Source organism: Panthera tigris, chromosome D4 (genome assembly GCF_018350195.1).
Source record: "Panthera tigris isolate Pti1 chromosome D4, P.tigris_Pti1_mat1.1, whole genome shotgun sequence".
Lineage (NCBI taxonomy): Eukaryota > Metazoa > Chordata > Mammalia > Carnivora > Felidae > Panthera > Panthera tigris.
The window spans coordinates 85517386-85530958 of NC_056672.1; the positions used below are offsets into that span (position 1 = coordinate 85517386).

A 13573-nucleotide genomic window follows, 5' to 3' on the forward strand; every position below is an offset into this window, starting at 1 on the left:
AGTACAACCTTAACAGTGTCCCATGGGGTTTTATTTATTTATTTTTTCAATATATGAAATTTATTGTCAAATTGGTTTCCATACAACACCCAGTGCTCATCCCAAAAGGTGCCCTCCTCAATACCCATCACCCACCCTCCCCTCCTTCCCACCCCCCATCAACCCTCAGTTTGTTCTCAGTTTTTAAGAGTCTCTTATGCTTTGGCTCTCTCCCACTCTAACCTCTTTTTTTTTTCCTTCCCCTCCTCCATGGGTTTCTGTTAAGTTTCTCAGGATCCACATAAGAGTGAAAACATATGGTATCTGTCTTTCTCTGTATGGCTTATTTCACTTAGCATCACACTCTCCAGTTCCATCCACGTTGCTACAAAGGGCCATATTTCGTTCTTTCTCATTGCCATGTAGTACTCCATTGTGTATATAAACCACAATTTCTTTATCCATTCATCAGTTGATGGACATTTAGGCTCTTTCCCATGGGGTTTTAGTAGGGAGAATTCTTTTCCTTCTTGAGATATTTTAACAACAAAGGTGTGCTGGATTACTTGTGTACTGAAAAATGAAGACAAAAAGACACAAAACCCAACCCCACCATTGTCCAATTATAGCATTGCAGGATTTCTCTGCTGCAGTCGGAGGGTGAGCTGCAGGAATTAGGAACGGTGATGGGCACAGCAGTAGGAGAGGGTTTGGAGACAGGCACTCTCTCAGCATGATGAGGTTCAGAAGTTGGGTCACAGCAATAGCACTACTAGGAATTTAGCCAAGGGATACAGGAGTGCTGATGCACAGGGGCACATGTACCCCAATGCTTATAACAGTGCTTTCAACAACAGGCAAATTATGGAAAGAGCCTCCATGTCCATCAACTGATGAATGGATAAAAAAGATGTGGTTTATATATACAATGGAATACTACGTGGCAATGAGAAAGAATGAAATCATGCCATTTGCAGCAATGTGGAAGGAACTGGAAGGTATTATGTTGAATGAAATAAATTAGTCAAAGAAGGACAGATATCATGTTTTCACTCATATGTGGATCTTGAGAAACTTCACAGAAGACCATGGGGGAGGGGAAGGGGGAAAAATAGTTACAAACAGAGAGGGAGGGAGGCAAACCACAAGAGACTCTTAAATACAGAGAACAAACTGAGGGTGGATGGCCGTGGGGGAGAGGGGAAAATGGGTGATGGGCACTGAGGAGGGCACTTGTTGGGATGAGCACTGGATGTTGTATGTAAGCCAATTTGACAATAAATTACATTAAAAAAAGAAGTTGGGTCAGCAGTAGGAGGGGGGGCAGTGAAATATGGGTCTCATAGAAAAAGTGCAAATGGCAAGAGACTCATCTTCAGAGTAAAAGAGGTTTGTTTGTTTAAGCAATCAAAGAAAACACCAAGGGGGGAAAAAAAAGAAGCCATAACCCATAATCCAGAAGGCAAAGCTGTCTCCTCCATGAGACGCCATCAGCAGAAAGGTTGGGGGTATGTGGGGCTATTTTTGTACTTCCAGTGAATCCTGGCAGAAAACTACTTATAAATATGCTCAAACAGCTCTTGGGTGGTCGTGCTTTTGTCATGGAAGGCGGCAGACATTTTTTGGACCCAGGGTGGGATGTTGGAAACAGATGGCTTTGATTATTGGGAATCCATTCAACAAAATAACTGCTATTTTTATTTTGTATATTAAACATCTGCTCAAACAGCTCCTCTTGGATACAAGGCATGGATGTGATGTGTTTAAGGTCGGGGTGGGGGGGGGGTGCGTATCAACAGCTAGGGAAAGGGTCACAGCCTGGAAGGAAGAGAAAGGAGTTGGGGGTCAAGAAGACCCCACACAGGGATGCCCCGAGGGTCTCAGCAATGAGCCCTGAGCTTGTGGACAATCAGACCCAGGAATCAAAGCCTGCCTCCCCTGCTTGCCCAATGACAGGCACCTGAGATACCGCCAGGGTGGGCAGCTGGTTAAGAAGGGAGGCAGCTCCCCAAGAGGGACTCCCTTGTCTACCTGCTTCCTGCCTCCGGGGAGAGAGCTGGAGACACCCAGTATGACTCAAGACAAGGAGCCAGGGCCCAGGCTATGCTTAAACGGAAAGTGGGGAAACTGATGTCCAGAGGGAAAAAGTGACTGGCTAGAGTCACCCAACAGGGCAGGACCAGACTGTGAGTGCTGGACTCCTGAGACCCCAGAGGTGAGAGTCGTGCTGGGTCTGAACCTGGGTGGGGAGGACTCTGGGTCCTGACTCTCCCTGGAGTAAGGCAGAAGTCGGCTGCTGTCAGGGAGAGGGGTGAGTGGGGGAAAGCGGAGGTGGGAAGACAGCAGACAAAGAGAGGAGGGAGAGGGAGGAGGGGCGTGGAGAGGAGACAGGAAGCTGGAGGGGCCAGAAAGACAGCCTGTGTTTAATTGGGAGTTGGGAGGGGCGGGCAATCCTGCTTTTTTTAGGCTACTGAGAGATTTTCAGGGTCTGCTTGACAGGACACTGGTGAGGGGGGTGGCATGTGATGAGGATCCCAGGGCACCCCGTCGTGAGCTGGAGTGGGAGTTAAGGTATTGCTAAATCACACTCTAGATTCTAATGATGGAGCAGCCATCCTCCCAGCCACACTCAGAGCTGGGCAGACCCAAGTTTTGCAGGTAGAACCTTGAGGCTTCGACAAGTATGGGGGGCTCCCTTTAAAAAATAAAACATTTGGGGTGCCTGGGTGGCTCAGTAGGTTGAGTGGCCAACTTCGGCTCAGGTTATGATCTCACGGTTCATGGGTTCAAGCCCCACGTCGGGCTTTGTGCTGACAGCACGGAGCCTGCTTTGGGTTCTCTGACTCCCTCTCTCTCTCTCTCTCTCTCTGCTCCTCCGCTGCTCACATTCTCTCTCTCTCAAAAATAAATGAACGTTAAAAAAAAGAAGAAAGGGGGAGACCGGAGATCTTGCAACTGGAGCAGCATGGCCAAGCCTTGTGGGGTGCGCCTGAGCGGGGAAGCCCGCAAACAGGCAGATATCTTCAGGCAAAATCTTTTTCAGGAGGCAGAGGAATTCCTCTACAGATTCTTGCCACAGAAAATCATACACCTGAATCAACTCTCGCAAGAGGACTCCCTCAATGTGGCTGACCTGACCTCTCTCCGGGCCCCACTAGACATCCCCATCCCAGACCCCCCACCCAAGGAGGATGAGATGGAAACAGATAAGCAGGAGAAGAAAGAAGTCCCTAAGTGTGGCTTTCTCCCTGGAAATGAGAAGGTTCTCGCCCTACTTGCCCTGGTTAAGCCAGAAGTGTGGACTCTCCAAGAAAAATGCATTCTGGTGATCACATGGATCCCGCACCTGATCCCCAAGATTGAGAGGATGGAAATGACTTTGGGGTGGCAATCCAGGAGAAGGTGCTGGAGAGGGTGAATGCAGTCAAGACCAAAGCGGAAGGCTTCCAAACAACCATTTCCAAGTACTTCTCAGGACGCGGGGATGCTGTGGCCAAGGCCTCTGAGGAGACTCGTGTAATGGATTACCGGGCCCTGGTACATGAGCGAGATGAGGCAGCCTATGGGGAGCTCAGGGCCATGGTGCTGGACCTGAGGGCCTTCTACGCTGAGCTTTGTCATATCATCTGCACCAACCTAGAGAAAATTATCAACCCAAAGCGTGAAGAGAAGCCATCTGTGTACTGAGCCCAGGGCCAGAAGGGAAATAAATGATCTATGCTTTATGTGAAAAAAAAAAAAAAAAAAGGAAGAAAGGAAGAAAGAGAAAACATCGGGGCCCCTGGATGGCTCAGGTTATGATCTCAAGATTTGTGGGTTCGAGCCCCATGTCAGGCTCCACACTAACAGTGCAGAGCCTGCTTGGGACTCTCCGTGTCCCTCTCTCTCTGTCCCTCCCCTGCTCGCTGTCCTCTCTGTCTCTCTCTTTCTCTCTCAAAATAAATAAATTAAAAAAAAAAAAAAGGTAAAGAAAACACAATTACAAAAACAAAATCAGGCATGGAGCTTGGGAAGGGGCCTCTACCTCTGCTCAGCGCCTTCTCTGGTTTCTTCTCTCTCATCCTTTGTAAACCAAGGCCCACCACTCCCAGAGGGGGAGGTGGGAGCAGGTGATGTCAAGAGCACGGACTTGGGGGCGCCTGGGTGGCGCAGTCGGTTGAGCGTCCGACTTCAGCCAGGTCACGATCTCGCGGTCCGTGAGTTCGAGCCCCGCGTCGGGCTCTGGGCTGATGGCTCGGAGCCTGGAGCCTGTTTCCGATTCTGTGTCTCCCTCTCTCTCTGCCCCTCCCCCGTTCATGCTCTGTCTCTCTCTGTCCCAAAAATAAATAAAAAACGTTAAAAAAAAAAAAAAAAAGAGCACGGACTTGGAGGTCAGACAAACCTGGGCCGGAATTCTGGCTAAGCCACTTCCTGCGCGAGCCAGGCAAGTCACTTCATTCTTGAGACCTCAGTTTTCTCACCTGTAAAAGGGGCAGGATAATATTTGCCTCCTCAGAACCACTGTCAAAATAAAATAAAAGAGTAACACGTGGAGCCCTTGGCACAGTGCCTAACACGTCACAAGCACTTAATAAATGCTTGATGCATTTACGCCTGATATGGCATAAGCATTTGGTTTATGATTATAATAATCACCCAAAATGATTCAGTTTCACTTCAACTGGCACTTCTTCCAGGAAGTCCCTTGTCAAAAATTGAAGTATAGCATACATCCAGCAAGTACATGATTCAGTGTACAGCCTGGTGAACTTTTCCATAAAAATGCACCCAAGTTATCACCACCCAGATCAAGACACAGAGCATTAGGGCACCTGGCTGGCTCAGTCAGGGGAACGTGTGACTCTTGATCTTGGGGTTGTGAGTTCAAGCCGCACATGTGGAACGGAGTTTACTTAAAATTAAAAATTAAAAAAAAGGGGCGCCTGGGTGGTTCAGTTGGTTGGGCATCCGACTTCAGCTCAGGTCACGATCTCACAGTCCGTGAGTTCGAGCCCCGCATCGGGCTTTGCGCCACAGCTCAGAGCCTGATGCCTGCTTCGGATTCTGTGTCTCCCTCTCTCTCTGCCCCTCCCCTGCTCATGCTCTGTCTCTCTCTGTCTGAAAAATAAATAAAAACATTAAAAAAAATTAAAAAAAAAAAAGACAGAGCCTCCGGAGTCCCCTCATCTCTCTTCCCAGGGAGTATCCTTGCCTTCCATCCCCATGAGAAAGTCATTAACCTGAGCTCTACCATCATAGATTAGACTGTTCTTGAAGCTTTACATGCATGGACTCGTAGTGTATCCTTCTGTGTCTGGCTCAAAGAAGTTCTGAACTATGTGGTTAAGAGTTCAGGCTTCAGGCTCAGTCACGCCTGGTTCAAATCCTGGTTCAGCCAAGCCTTTGCTATGTGCCTCAGGCTGTGCTATGTCTCAGTGTCTGCATCCATGAAATGCATGTAAATCATCATACCTACCTGATAGAATTTTGAGGGAGATTAAATGAGATATTGTGCTTGAAGCATTTGGCAACCAAGGGTGCCCGAGAAGTGGCAGGGGCTGTTTTTATTCATCTCAGTTATGCTCAGCCCCTCCCGTGTCCGTCCCCAGGAGAGTCCCAGAGACTCCATGGCTCTGACCTGAACTATTGCCCTAGTCTCCCTTGGTGCCTTCAACTCCGACCCAGCCTGCTCTCAGCTGCTAAGTGGGCCGGGCCAACACGGCCACAGGTGGGTCACTGGGCGCCCCCACTTTCCCACGTGAACTCCAGCTCAGCCTTGAAGTCTCAACTTTGCCTTTCCCAGGAGTCCTTTCCAAATCCCTGGCTGGACTGGGTGCCCCTCTGCAGGCCTCCCTGGCTCCCCGTTCCTGCCCTGGCAGAGTACTCGGCCTTGCATTTTGTCACCCCGGAGTGCTCAGCGCCTGGCAGAGTGCCCAGCACACCATAGGCACCTGATGCATATTTCTTAAATGTTAAATGGATAAATAAATAAATGTCTCTCCCATATTTGAAAACCTTCCATGGGTCTCGTGGAGAGAGAAATGAAGTCCAAACCACAGAGTACTGTACTCTACGGTCCCTCCTCACCACATGGCATGGTTTGGATCCTTTCTCTTGTTGGCTGTGAGAGCTCGGACGAATGGCTTGGTTTCCTCATCTGTAAAATGGGGATAATAATAGTAAATAACTCACAGGTGACCATTAGGGTTCAATGAATTGATAAATGTGAAGAGCTTGGAATAGTGATTGACCTATAGTATGTCCCACATATGCTAGTTGTTGTCCTCATCCTCTTATTCCCCCGCCTGTTTCCCCTCCTCCCCCTCCTCCCTCCCCCTCTCTCTGCCCCTCCCCTGCTCATGCTCTGTGTCTCTCTGTCTCTCAATAATAAATAAACATTAAAAAAAAATTTTAATAAAAAATAAATGAGGAGAGAGGTTCTGGGCGCCTGGATGGCTTAGCCGGTTAAGCATCCGACGCGATTTCGGCTCAGGTCATGATCTCATGGTTTGTGAGTTTGAGCCCTGAGTCAGGCTGAAGCCTGCTTGGCATTATCTCTCTCCCCTCTCTCTGTCCCTACCCTGCAAGCTCTCTCTATCTCTCAAAATAAATAAATAAACTTAAAAAAAAATTTTTTTAAAGAGAGGCTCTCCTCTATTCAAAAAAGTGCCTTTGATCCTGATCTGTGGTTCTAGCTGTTCCTTTTTTTTTTTTTTTTTTCATCTTTCTTCCAGAAGAATAAGTCCATACCTTTTTGCAGGCTTGGAATTAGTCCTCACCTTTCTGCACAGTGACAAACATCCCAGGTCACCAGTGAGTTTTCAACTGCCACAACCACTACAGTTTTCCTTTTTCTAATATTATTATTATTTTTTTTTATTTTTGAGAGAGAGACAGACAGACAGACAGCACAAGCAGGGGAGAGGCAGAGAGAGGGAGACACAGAATTGGAAGCAGGCTCCAGGCTCTGAGCTGTCAGCGCAGAGCCCAATGCGTGGCTTGAACCCAGGAACTGTGAGATCATGACCTGAGCCCAAGTCGGATACTTAACAGAATGAGCCACCCAGGCACCCTTCCTTTTTTTTTTTTTTTTAAGTTTATTTATTTTGAGAGGGTGAGAGACAGAGAGTGAGCGCTTGAGTGTATGTGCACATGTGACTGTTCATGAACAGGAGAGAGGCAGAGAGAAAGGGAGACAGAGAATCTCAAGCAGGCTCTGTGCTGTCATCTCAGAGCCTGACACGGGGCTTGATCCCACGGACCGTGAGATCATAACCTGAACCCAAACCAAGAGTTGTATATTTAACCAATTGAGCCACCCAGGTGCCCTGGAAGTTTTTCATTTTTACTGGAGCTTTGCAGCATGATGTGGTGTTGGGTCTCCTGGCTTTGTGCACTCCTGGCTCACCCATACTTCCCTGGCCTTTTCCCTTCTGCCTCCTTCGGTGTCTGCTCCTTTTGCTCAGTCCCTACCCCCCTTTTTTAGAGGCAGGGGAGGTGCAGAAGAGAGGGAGAGAAAGAAAAGATAATCCTTATTTTTTATTATTTTTTAATGTTTATTTATTTTTGAGAGACAGAGCATGAGTGGGGGAGGGCAGAGAGATCGGGAAACAGAATCCGAAGCGGGCTCCAGACTCTGAGCTGTCAGCACAGAGCTGGACGCAGGGCTTGAACTCACAGACGCCGAGATCATGACCTGAGCTGAAGTCGGACGCTTAACCGACTGAGCCACCCAGGCGCCCCTATTTTAAAATAATTTTTAGGGGGCGCCTGGGTAGCTCAGATGGTTAAGGGTCTGATTCCTGATTTCCACTCAGGTTACGATCACACAATTCGTGAGCCCCGTGTGTGGCTCTGCCTCTGCCTGGGATTCTCTCTCTCAAAATAAACAAACGTAAAAAAGTAATAAAAATAAATAATTCTTAAGTAACCACCATTACTCACTAATGGTATCTGTGCATCTTCTCAGACCTTGCAATCACATGGGACATCGGACATCAACTCTCATTTCCTGTTCCACCTTGATTTACAGGAGTTATTTGCTTCTTGTCACATCAATTGATGAAAACCCACATTTACAAAGATACAATGTCATAGAAAAGAATGTAGTAAAGTTTAATGCTGAAATTGTTAACTATTTCCAGCTACTAGTTTTCACAGTGTCCAACAGATGATATTGTTTCTCTCCAGAATTTAAAATATTTTACTATGCTCCTGTTAATTTACTATGGCACCCCAGGGTGCCTGAGCACACAGTTTGGGAACCATGTGTCTATGCTCTTTTCTTTGATTGGATTCGATCTTTCTCTCCTCAGCTTCTGGACTCAGCTCAAATGCTACTTCTTCCACGAATCTTTCTGGCCAAACTGGCCAGAAGCAAAACACACCTAAACAAAACTATTTCCCCAGTTGGAATGAAAATTCCTTCCCCTGGGATCTTACGACAATTTAACGTAAAGCGTAAAGTGTAGAAGATACAAATTGTTCTCTGATATCCACAATGTAAAAAATGCCACATTTCTTTATTTTTCTAAATCAGAATAAAACCAGCTTTAAGCCCCCACTGGCTGAGGTCACTGGGACTCCTAGTATCTGGCATTTGGGAGTAGCTCTTTCCTTGTTCCTACGGTTTTCACAGTCCAGGCAAGTCTGAACTGCCCCTATCAGCTGTCCATGGAGGCTTCCTCTGAAGGGTTCACCAGTTCATTCAAAAGTGGCTGGCCCTAATCTCTGCCGCAGAGCCAGGCTGAGCAGAGGGACTCTTTCTTGACCGTCAAGACTGTGTGGGAAAGGTTTTGGTGGTTGATGGCAGGCATTCATACCACCACTGCCCCTGTCCAGAGCCCTGCCCCCAATGGGACTCTATGTGAGTAGGGTAAAATCCAGTGCCTCTCTGGGAACCTGTCGCATGCCAGAATCCAACCTTTCCCCTTTGGGAAGAGGTATTAGTCCCTCAGAGTTTGGATGCAGGTGGCTTGGGGGCCGGATGTGTCCCTCTGATGTTTGGCCAATGTGGTGTTATTTAAAAAATAATCTTTCTTTCTTATTTATTTATTAAAAATTTTTTAATGTTTATTATTTTTGAAAAAGGGCGAGACAGAGGGCAAGCGGGGGAGGAGGGGCAGAGAGAGAGGGAGACACAGAATCGGAAGCAAGGCTCCAGGCTCTGAGCTGTCAGCACAGAGCCCAACGCAGGGCTGGAACTCACAGACCATGAGATCATGACCTGAGCTGAAGTCAGCTGCTTAACCGACTGAGCCACCCAGGTGCCCCTAATCTTTTTTTTTTTTTTAATTTATTTTATTCTGAGAGAGAGAGAGAGAGAGAGAGAGAGAGAGAGAGAGAGAGAGAGAAAACATGAGCGGGGGGTGGGGAGCAGAGAAAATCCCAAGCAGGCTCCATGCTATCAGCACAGAGCCTGATGTAGGGCTTGAACTCACCAACCATGAGATCGTGACCTGATCCGAAATCAAGAGTTGCATGACCAAACCAACGCGCCCCCTAGGCACCCCTAAAGATTATTTTTTAGTCCACTGTGATACTTAACCATTGGGAGATGTCACAATTCCTACAGTCAAGATTCTAGGTCGCTGCATGGAAACTATTGATTGGAGCTGAGTAAGGACTCCCCTCTGGGCAAGGTATATGGTCTGCAGTTGTCTTATCTGTGGTGTCCTTACCTCTGCATGGCCTCTACAGTCCTTTGAATTTGAGACCCTGGCCTAGACTTTGAAAACAAAGCCCTTTGGGGGCGCCTGGGTGGCTCAGTCAGCTAAGCGGCCGACTTCAGCTCAGGTCACGATCTCGCAGTCCGTGAGTTCGAGCCCCGCGTCGGGCTCTGGGCTGATGGCTCAGAGCCTGGAGCCTGCTTCCGATTCTGTGTCTCCCTCTCTCTCTGCCCCTCCCCCGTTCATGCTCTGTCTCTCTCTGTCTCAAAAATAAATAAAACGTTAAAAAAAAAAAAAAGAAAACAAAGCCCTTTTGGTATTATTTTCTGACCTCAAATACAAAAATCTGTTAACTCACTCTTGGGGGGCAAGGATCTACCAAACTCAAGAACTCCAAGCCCAGCGGCTCTTTGTAGGTGCTGGGACGGTGGGTGGCCGCAACGGAGACAATTACTTTTTCATTCTCTGCCAATGACTCTACAGCAGCAAAAGAGGCAAGACACAGCCTCGTGTTATGTCACTTTAAAGGATATTAAAAGCTAACATGCACTGGGTCCTGACTAGGTTCCCAGTCCTAGGTAAAAAATCTTGTAAATATTATTTTGTTTAATTCTTTAGAAACTGCTTTTTTTTTTTTTTACATTTTTAAAAATGTTTTTATTTATTTTTGAGACAGAGACAGAGCATGAGCAGGGGAGGGGCAGAGAGAGAGGGAGACACAGAATCTGAAACAGGCTCCAGGCTCCGAGCTGTCTGCACAGAGCCCGACGCGGGGCTCGACCGCAGAGTGTGAGATCATGACCTGAGCTGAAGTCGGATGCTTAACCGACTGAGCCACCCAGGTGCCCCTAGAAACTGCTTCTAAAAGAATGTAGCGGAAACCACAGGGTGCCTGGGTGGCTCAATGGGTTAAGCATGGGACTTCAGCTCAGGTCATGATCTCAGAATCCTTGAGTTCGAGCCCCTTGTCAGGCTCTGTGTCAACAGCTCAGAACCTGGAGTCTGCTTCAGATTCTGTTGTCTCCCTCTTTCTCTGCCCCTCCCCTGCTCACACCCTTGTCTCTCTCAAAAACAAAATAAAAACATTAAAAAAAGTTTTTTTAAATAAATAAAAGAATGTAGGGGAATCTAAATGACCAGTGGTCATGAGAACGGGTGGGGGTTAACATGGAAAAATGCAGCTGATGATGCGGCTTAAAAGAAGGGAGGTAGGTGCAAGCTCGGAGACCGTCGGAGAAGAGGCCTGGACCTGGACCCAGGGCTCTCCAACAGGCCCTGGATATGCGGGGGACCCAAGCCACTGGATCCACAGTATAACCAGGTTTCGTGGCAGCAAATGTACCCCATTTCTTCCGTCTCAACTTGGTCTGCCCCATTGCCTATTCTGGCTCGTCTGTCCCTCCCTCCCCTCCTTTGGTCACTCCACGCTGTTCCCCGTCCTTATCCCAAACCTCCAGCGCTCCACTCTGCATCCATCCCCCCACCTGCTTATCTCCTGTTGGTGCAGTGGCCAAGCCACAAACAGGCTCTCTGCCGTCACATGACCCGTGCGTAAATCACAGGACTCTTCCTACCCCCAGCGGCTGGTCCGCACCAGGGCTCTGCAGAGCCTGCAGGCCGCGCATGCGCAGCTGCAAGCGCACCTGCCGGGCAGCGGACCATCCCAGCGCTTCCTGCGGCCGCAGCCCCGCCCTGCGCTCAGGCTGGGCTGGCTGCTTACGTATTCCCTAGAGATCCAAGTTGCGTTTGTTGCTACTCTTCCAGCAAACAGTCTACACAGCCAACCCTTCTCCTTAGGTCATGACACTGGGACCGCGACTGGGTGTTGGACGTTCTTCCCTGGGCATCAGGAAGTCAGAGCACGAGTCCCGGGTCTGCGCTTAGAGGCATGCGACCTTGGGCAAGTGACTTGACCTCCCTATGCACGAGGAAAATTAAATAATGAGAACACTGACCTCATGGGGCTATAGTGAAAATTCATGAGAGCCCTTTGCGTGGTGCCTGGGATGTATCAAATGTATATGCAAATAAGGAATACAGAGCAAAGGGGGATTTTACCTTAGTGTGTGGGTCATCTTGCTGGCCTCTCTGAGGCCAAGAAGTTTTCCTGTCTTTGTTTCACAGACTTGGAAAGCAAGGCTCAGAGATGTCAAAGAGGTCTCATGCCAGGTCTTGGATTCCACATCCAGGAAGATTCCAATCTACCACTCCGGGGTTGGGTTCCTGAGTGAGTTCACAGACTGTCACCCCACCTGCTTTTTCAACCATCCTATTTAGAATAACATCCGTTCTGATTTTTGCCATCCCTAGTGAACATCTCAGGTACACATCTACAGGAAAAGATTTCTTTTTTTGTCCTTCCTTCTGCAGAAAATAACAAGCTGCTATATATATATTTTTTTTGCCTGTGACCTCTGAGGAAGTCCCCACACAGATTCCAGGCTACCAAAATGTCCTGGAGCCCTGCAGTGAGGCCTACTCCTGGGGGTTTTCCTCTCTATCCTGCCCCTCAGACTCTCTCCCAGTCACACAGGTCCCCTCTCCGATCCTGGAAAAGCCACACTCTTTTCTGGCACTTGGTTTTTGCATTTTCTGGGACACTTTCCCAGCACACTCTTGCTCCCTGTTACTCATGTAAGGAGGCCTGCCCTGACTGTACCACACCAGGCCCACTGAGTCAGGTGCTCTGTCACTCATTCTCACAGCCCCTGTCCTGCTTCAGCACTTATTAGGACAGTGACTCAATGCTGTGTCTGACTTCTTGATTCCTGTCTTGTTTCCTCAGCTAGAATACTGGCTCCTTGAGGGCAGTCTCTGCTGGCTGAGGGGTGGGGGTGGGGGTGGGGGTGCATGCAGCATTAAAGTGCATCCTAGGCTCCCTCACAGTTACAAATTATCTCCTCCTCTGAATGCACCCTGAGACTATTAATACCTTGGGTAAAAGGCAGAGCCTAGACTGTAAAATGATAGGCATGTGAAAGTTCTGCTGGGGTAGATTGGGGTGGGAATGAGAAGGTGGTCACATCTTCCTAGAAGTGTGGCCTGTTGTCCTGGCTCTGCCATTGTTCATTGTGCGGGACCTCTGGAAAGTCCTCCTTTGGCCTCAGCTTCTTTAGCTGTTGCTCAGTATAAAATAATGATTCAGAATTGAGATTCTGGAGTTGGATCTTTGTCACTTACTAGCAAAGCACTTATCTGAATCTCAATATCTTCATCTGTAAATATTATCACCTTTTTTTTTTAAGTTTATTTATTTTTGGGGGGGGAGGGGGAGAGAGACAATCTTGAGCAGGCTCCACACTGGCAGCGAGGAGCCGGATGCAGGGCTTGAACTCAACAACTGTGAGATCATGACCTGAGCCGAAATCAAGAGTCAGTCACTTAACCAACTGAGCCCCCCGGGCCCCCTATTTTTAATAATATTAAGAGGACTTAGCTCACAGAGTTGTTCCAAAATTTTAATGAGTATTCACTGATTTTATGAACATTAGCTCTTCTGTCCTTTTTGGTTTTTAATTGGCTCAACTCATTTGCTTTTCTTTGAGGTCAGAGGTGAGTCCTGTGCCACATTTGAAAAGTAACCTCCCTCATCAACAAAGAAAGTCCACCAAAAACTGACCTGGGATCACTTTGGTAACATGGACTCCTGTAAGGAGATGCTGAGACCTGAGACGTCCTGCAGCATGTTCCTATCAGATTTGGCACTTAGAAATTTCTAGTCTTTGCAGGGTGCCTGGCTGGCTTAGTCCATAGAGCATGCGACTCTTGATCTCAGGGTTGTGAGTTGGAGCCCCACATTGGGTGTGGACATTACTTAAAAATGAAGTCTTATGGGGCGCCTGGGTGGCTCCGTTGGTTAAGCATCGACTTCGGCTCAGGTCATGATCTCAGGGTCTGTGCCGACAGCTCAGAGCCTGGAGCCTGCTTGGGATTCTGTGTCTCCCTCT

The 13573-nt window shown here is 48.1% G+C and overlaps 1 protein-coding gene across 1 annotated transcript; it reads left to right on the forward strand.

Moving 5' to 3' along the window:
* Positions 1-2928: 2928 nt before the first annotated feature.
* LOC102962007 (proteasome activator complex subunit 2-like) lies at positions 2929-3666 on the forward strand. The gene is given in 2 exon segments (XM_042964636.1): positions 2929-3340; positions 3343-3666. Coding segments are annotated over 2 exon segments (720 nt in total). The 5' UTR covers positions 2929-2944.
* The last annotated feature ends 9907 nt before the right edge of the window (positions 3667-13573 follow it).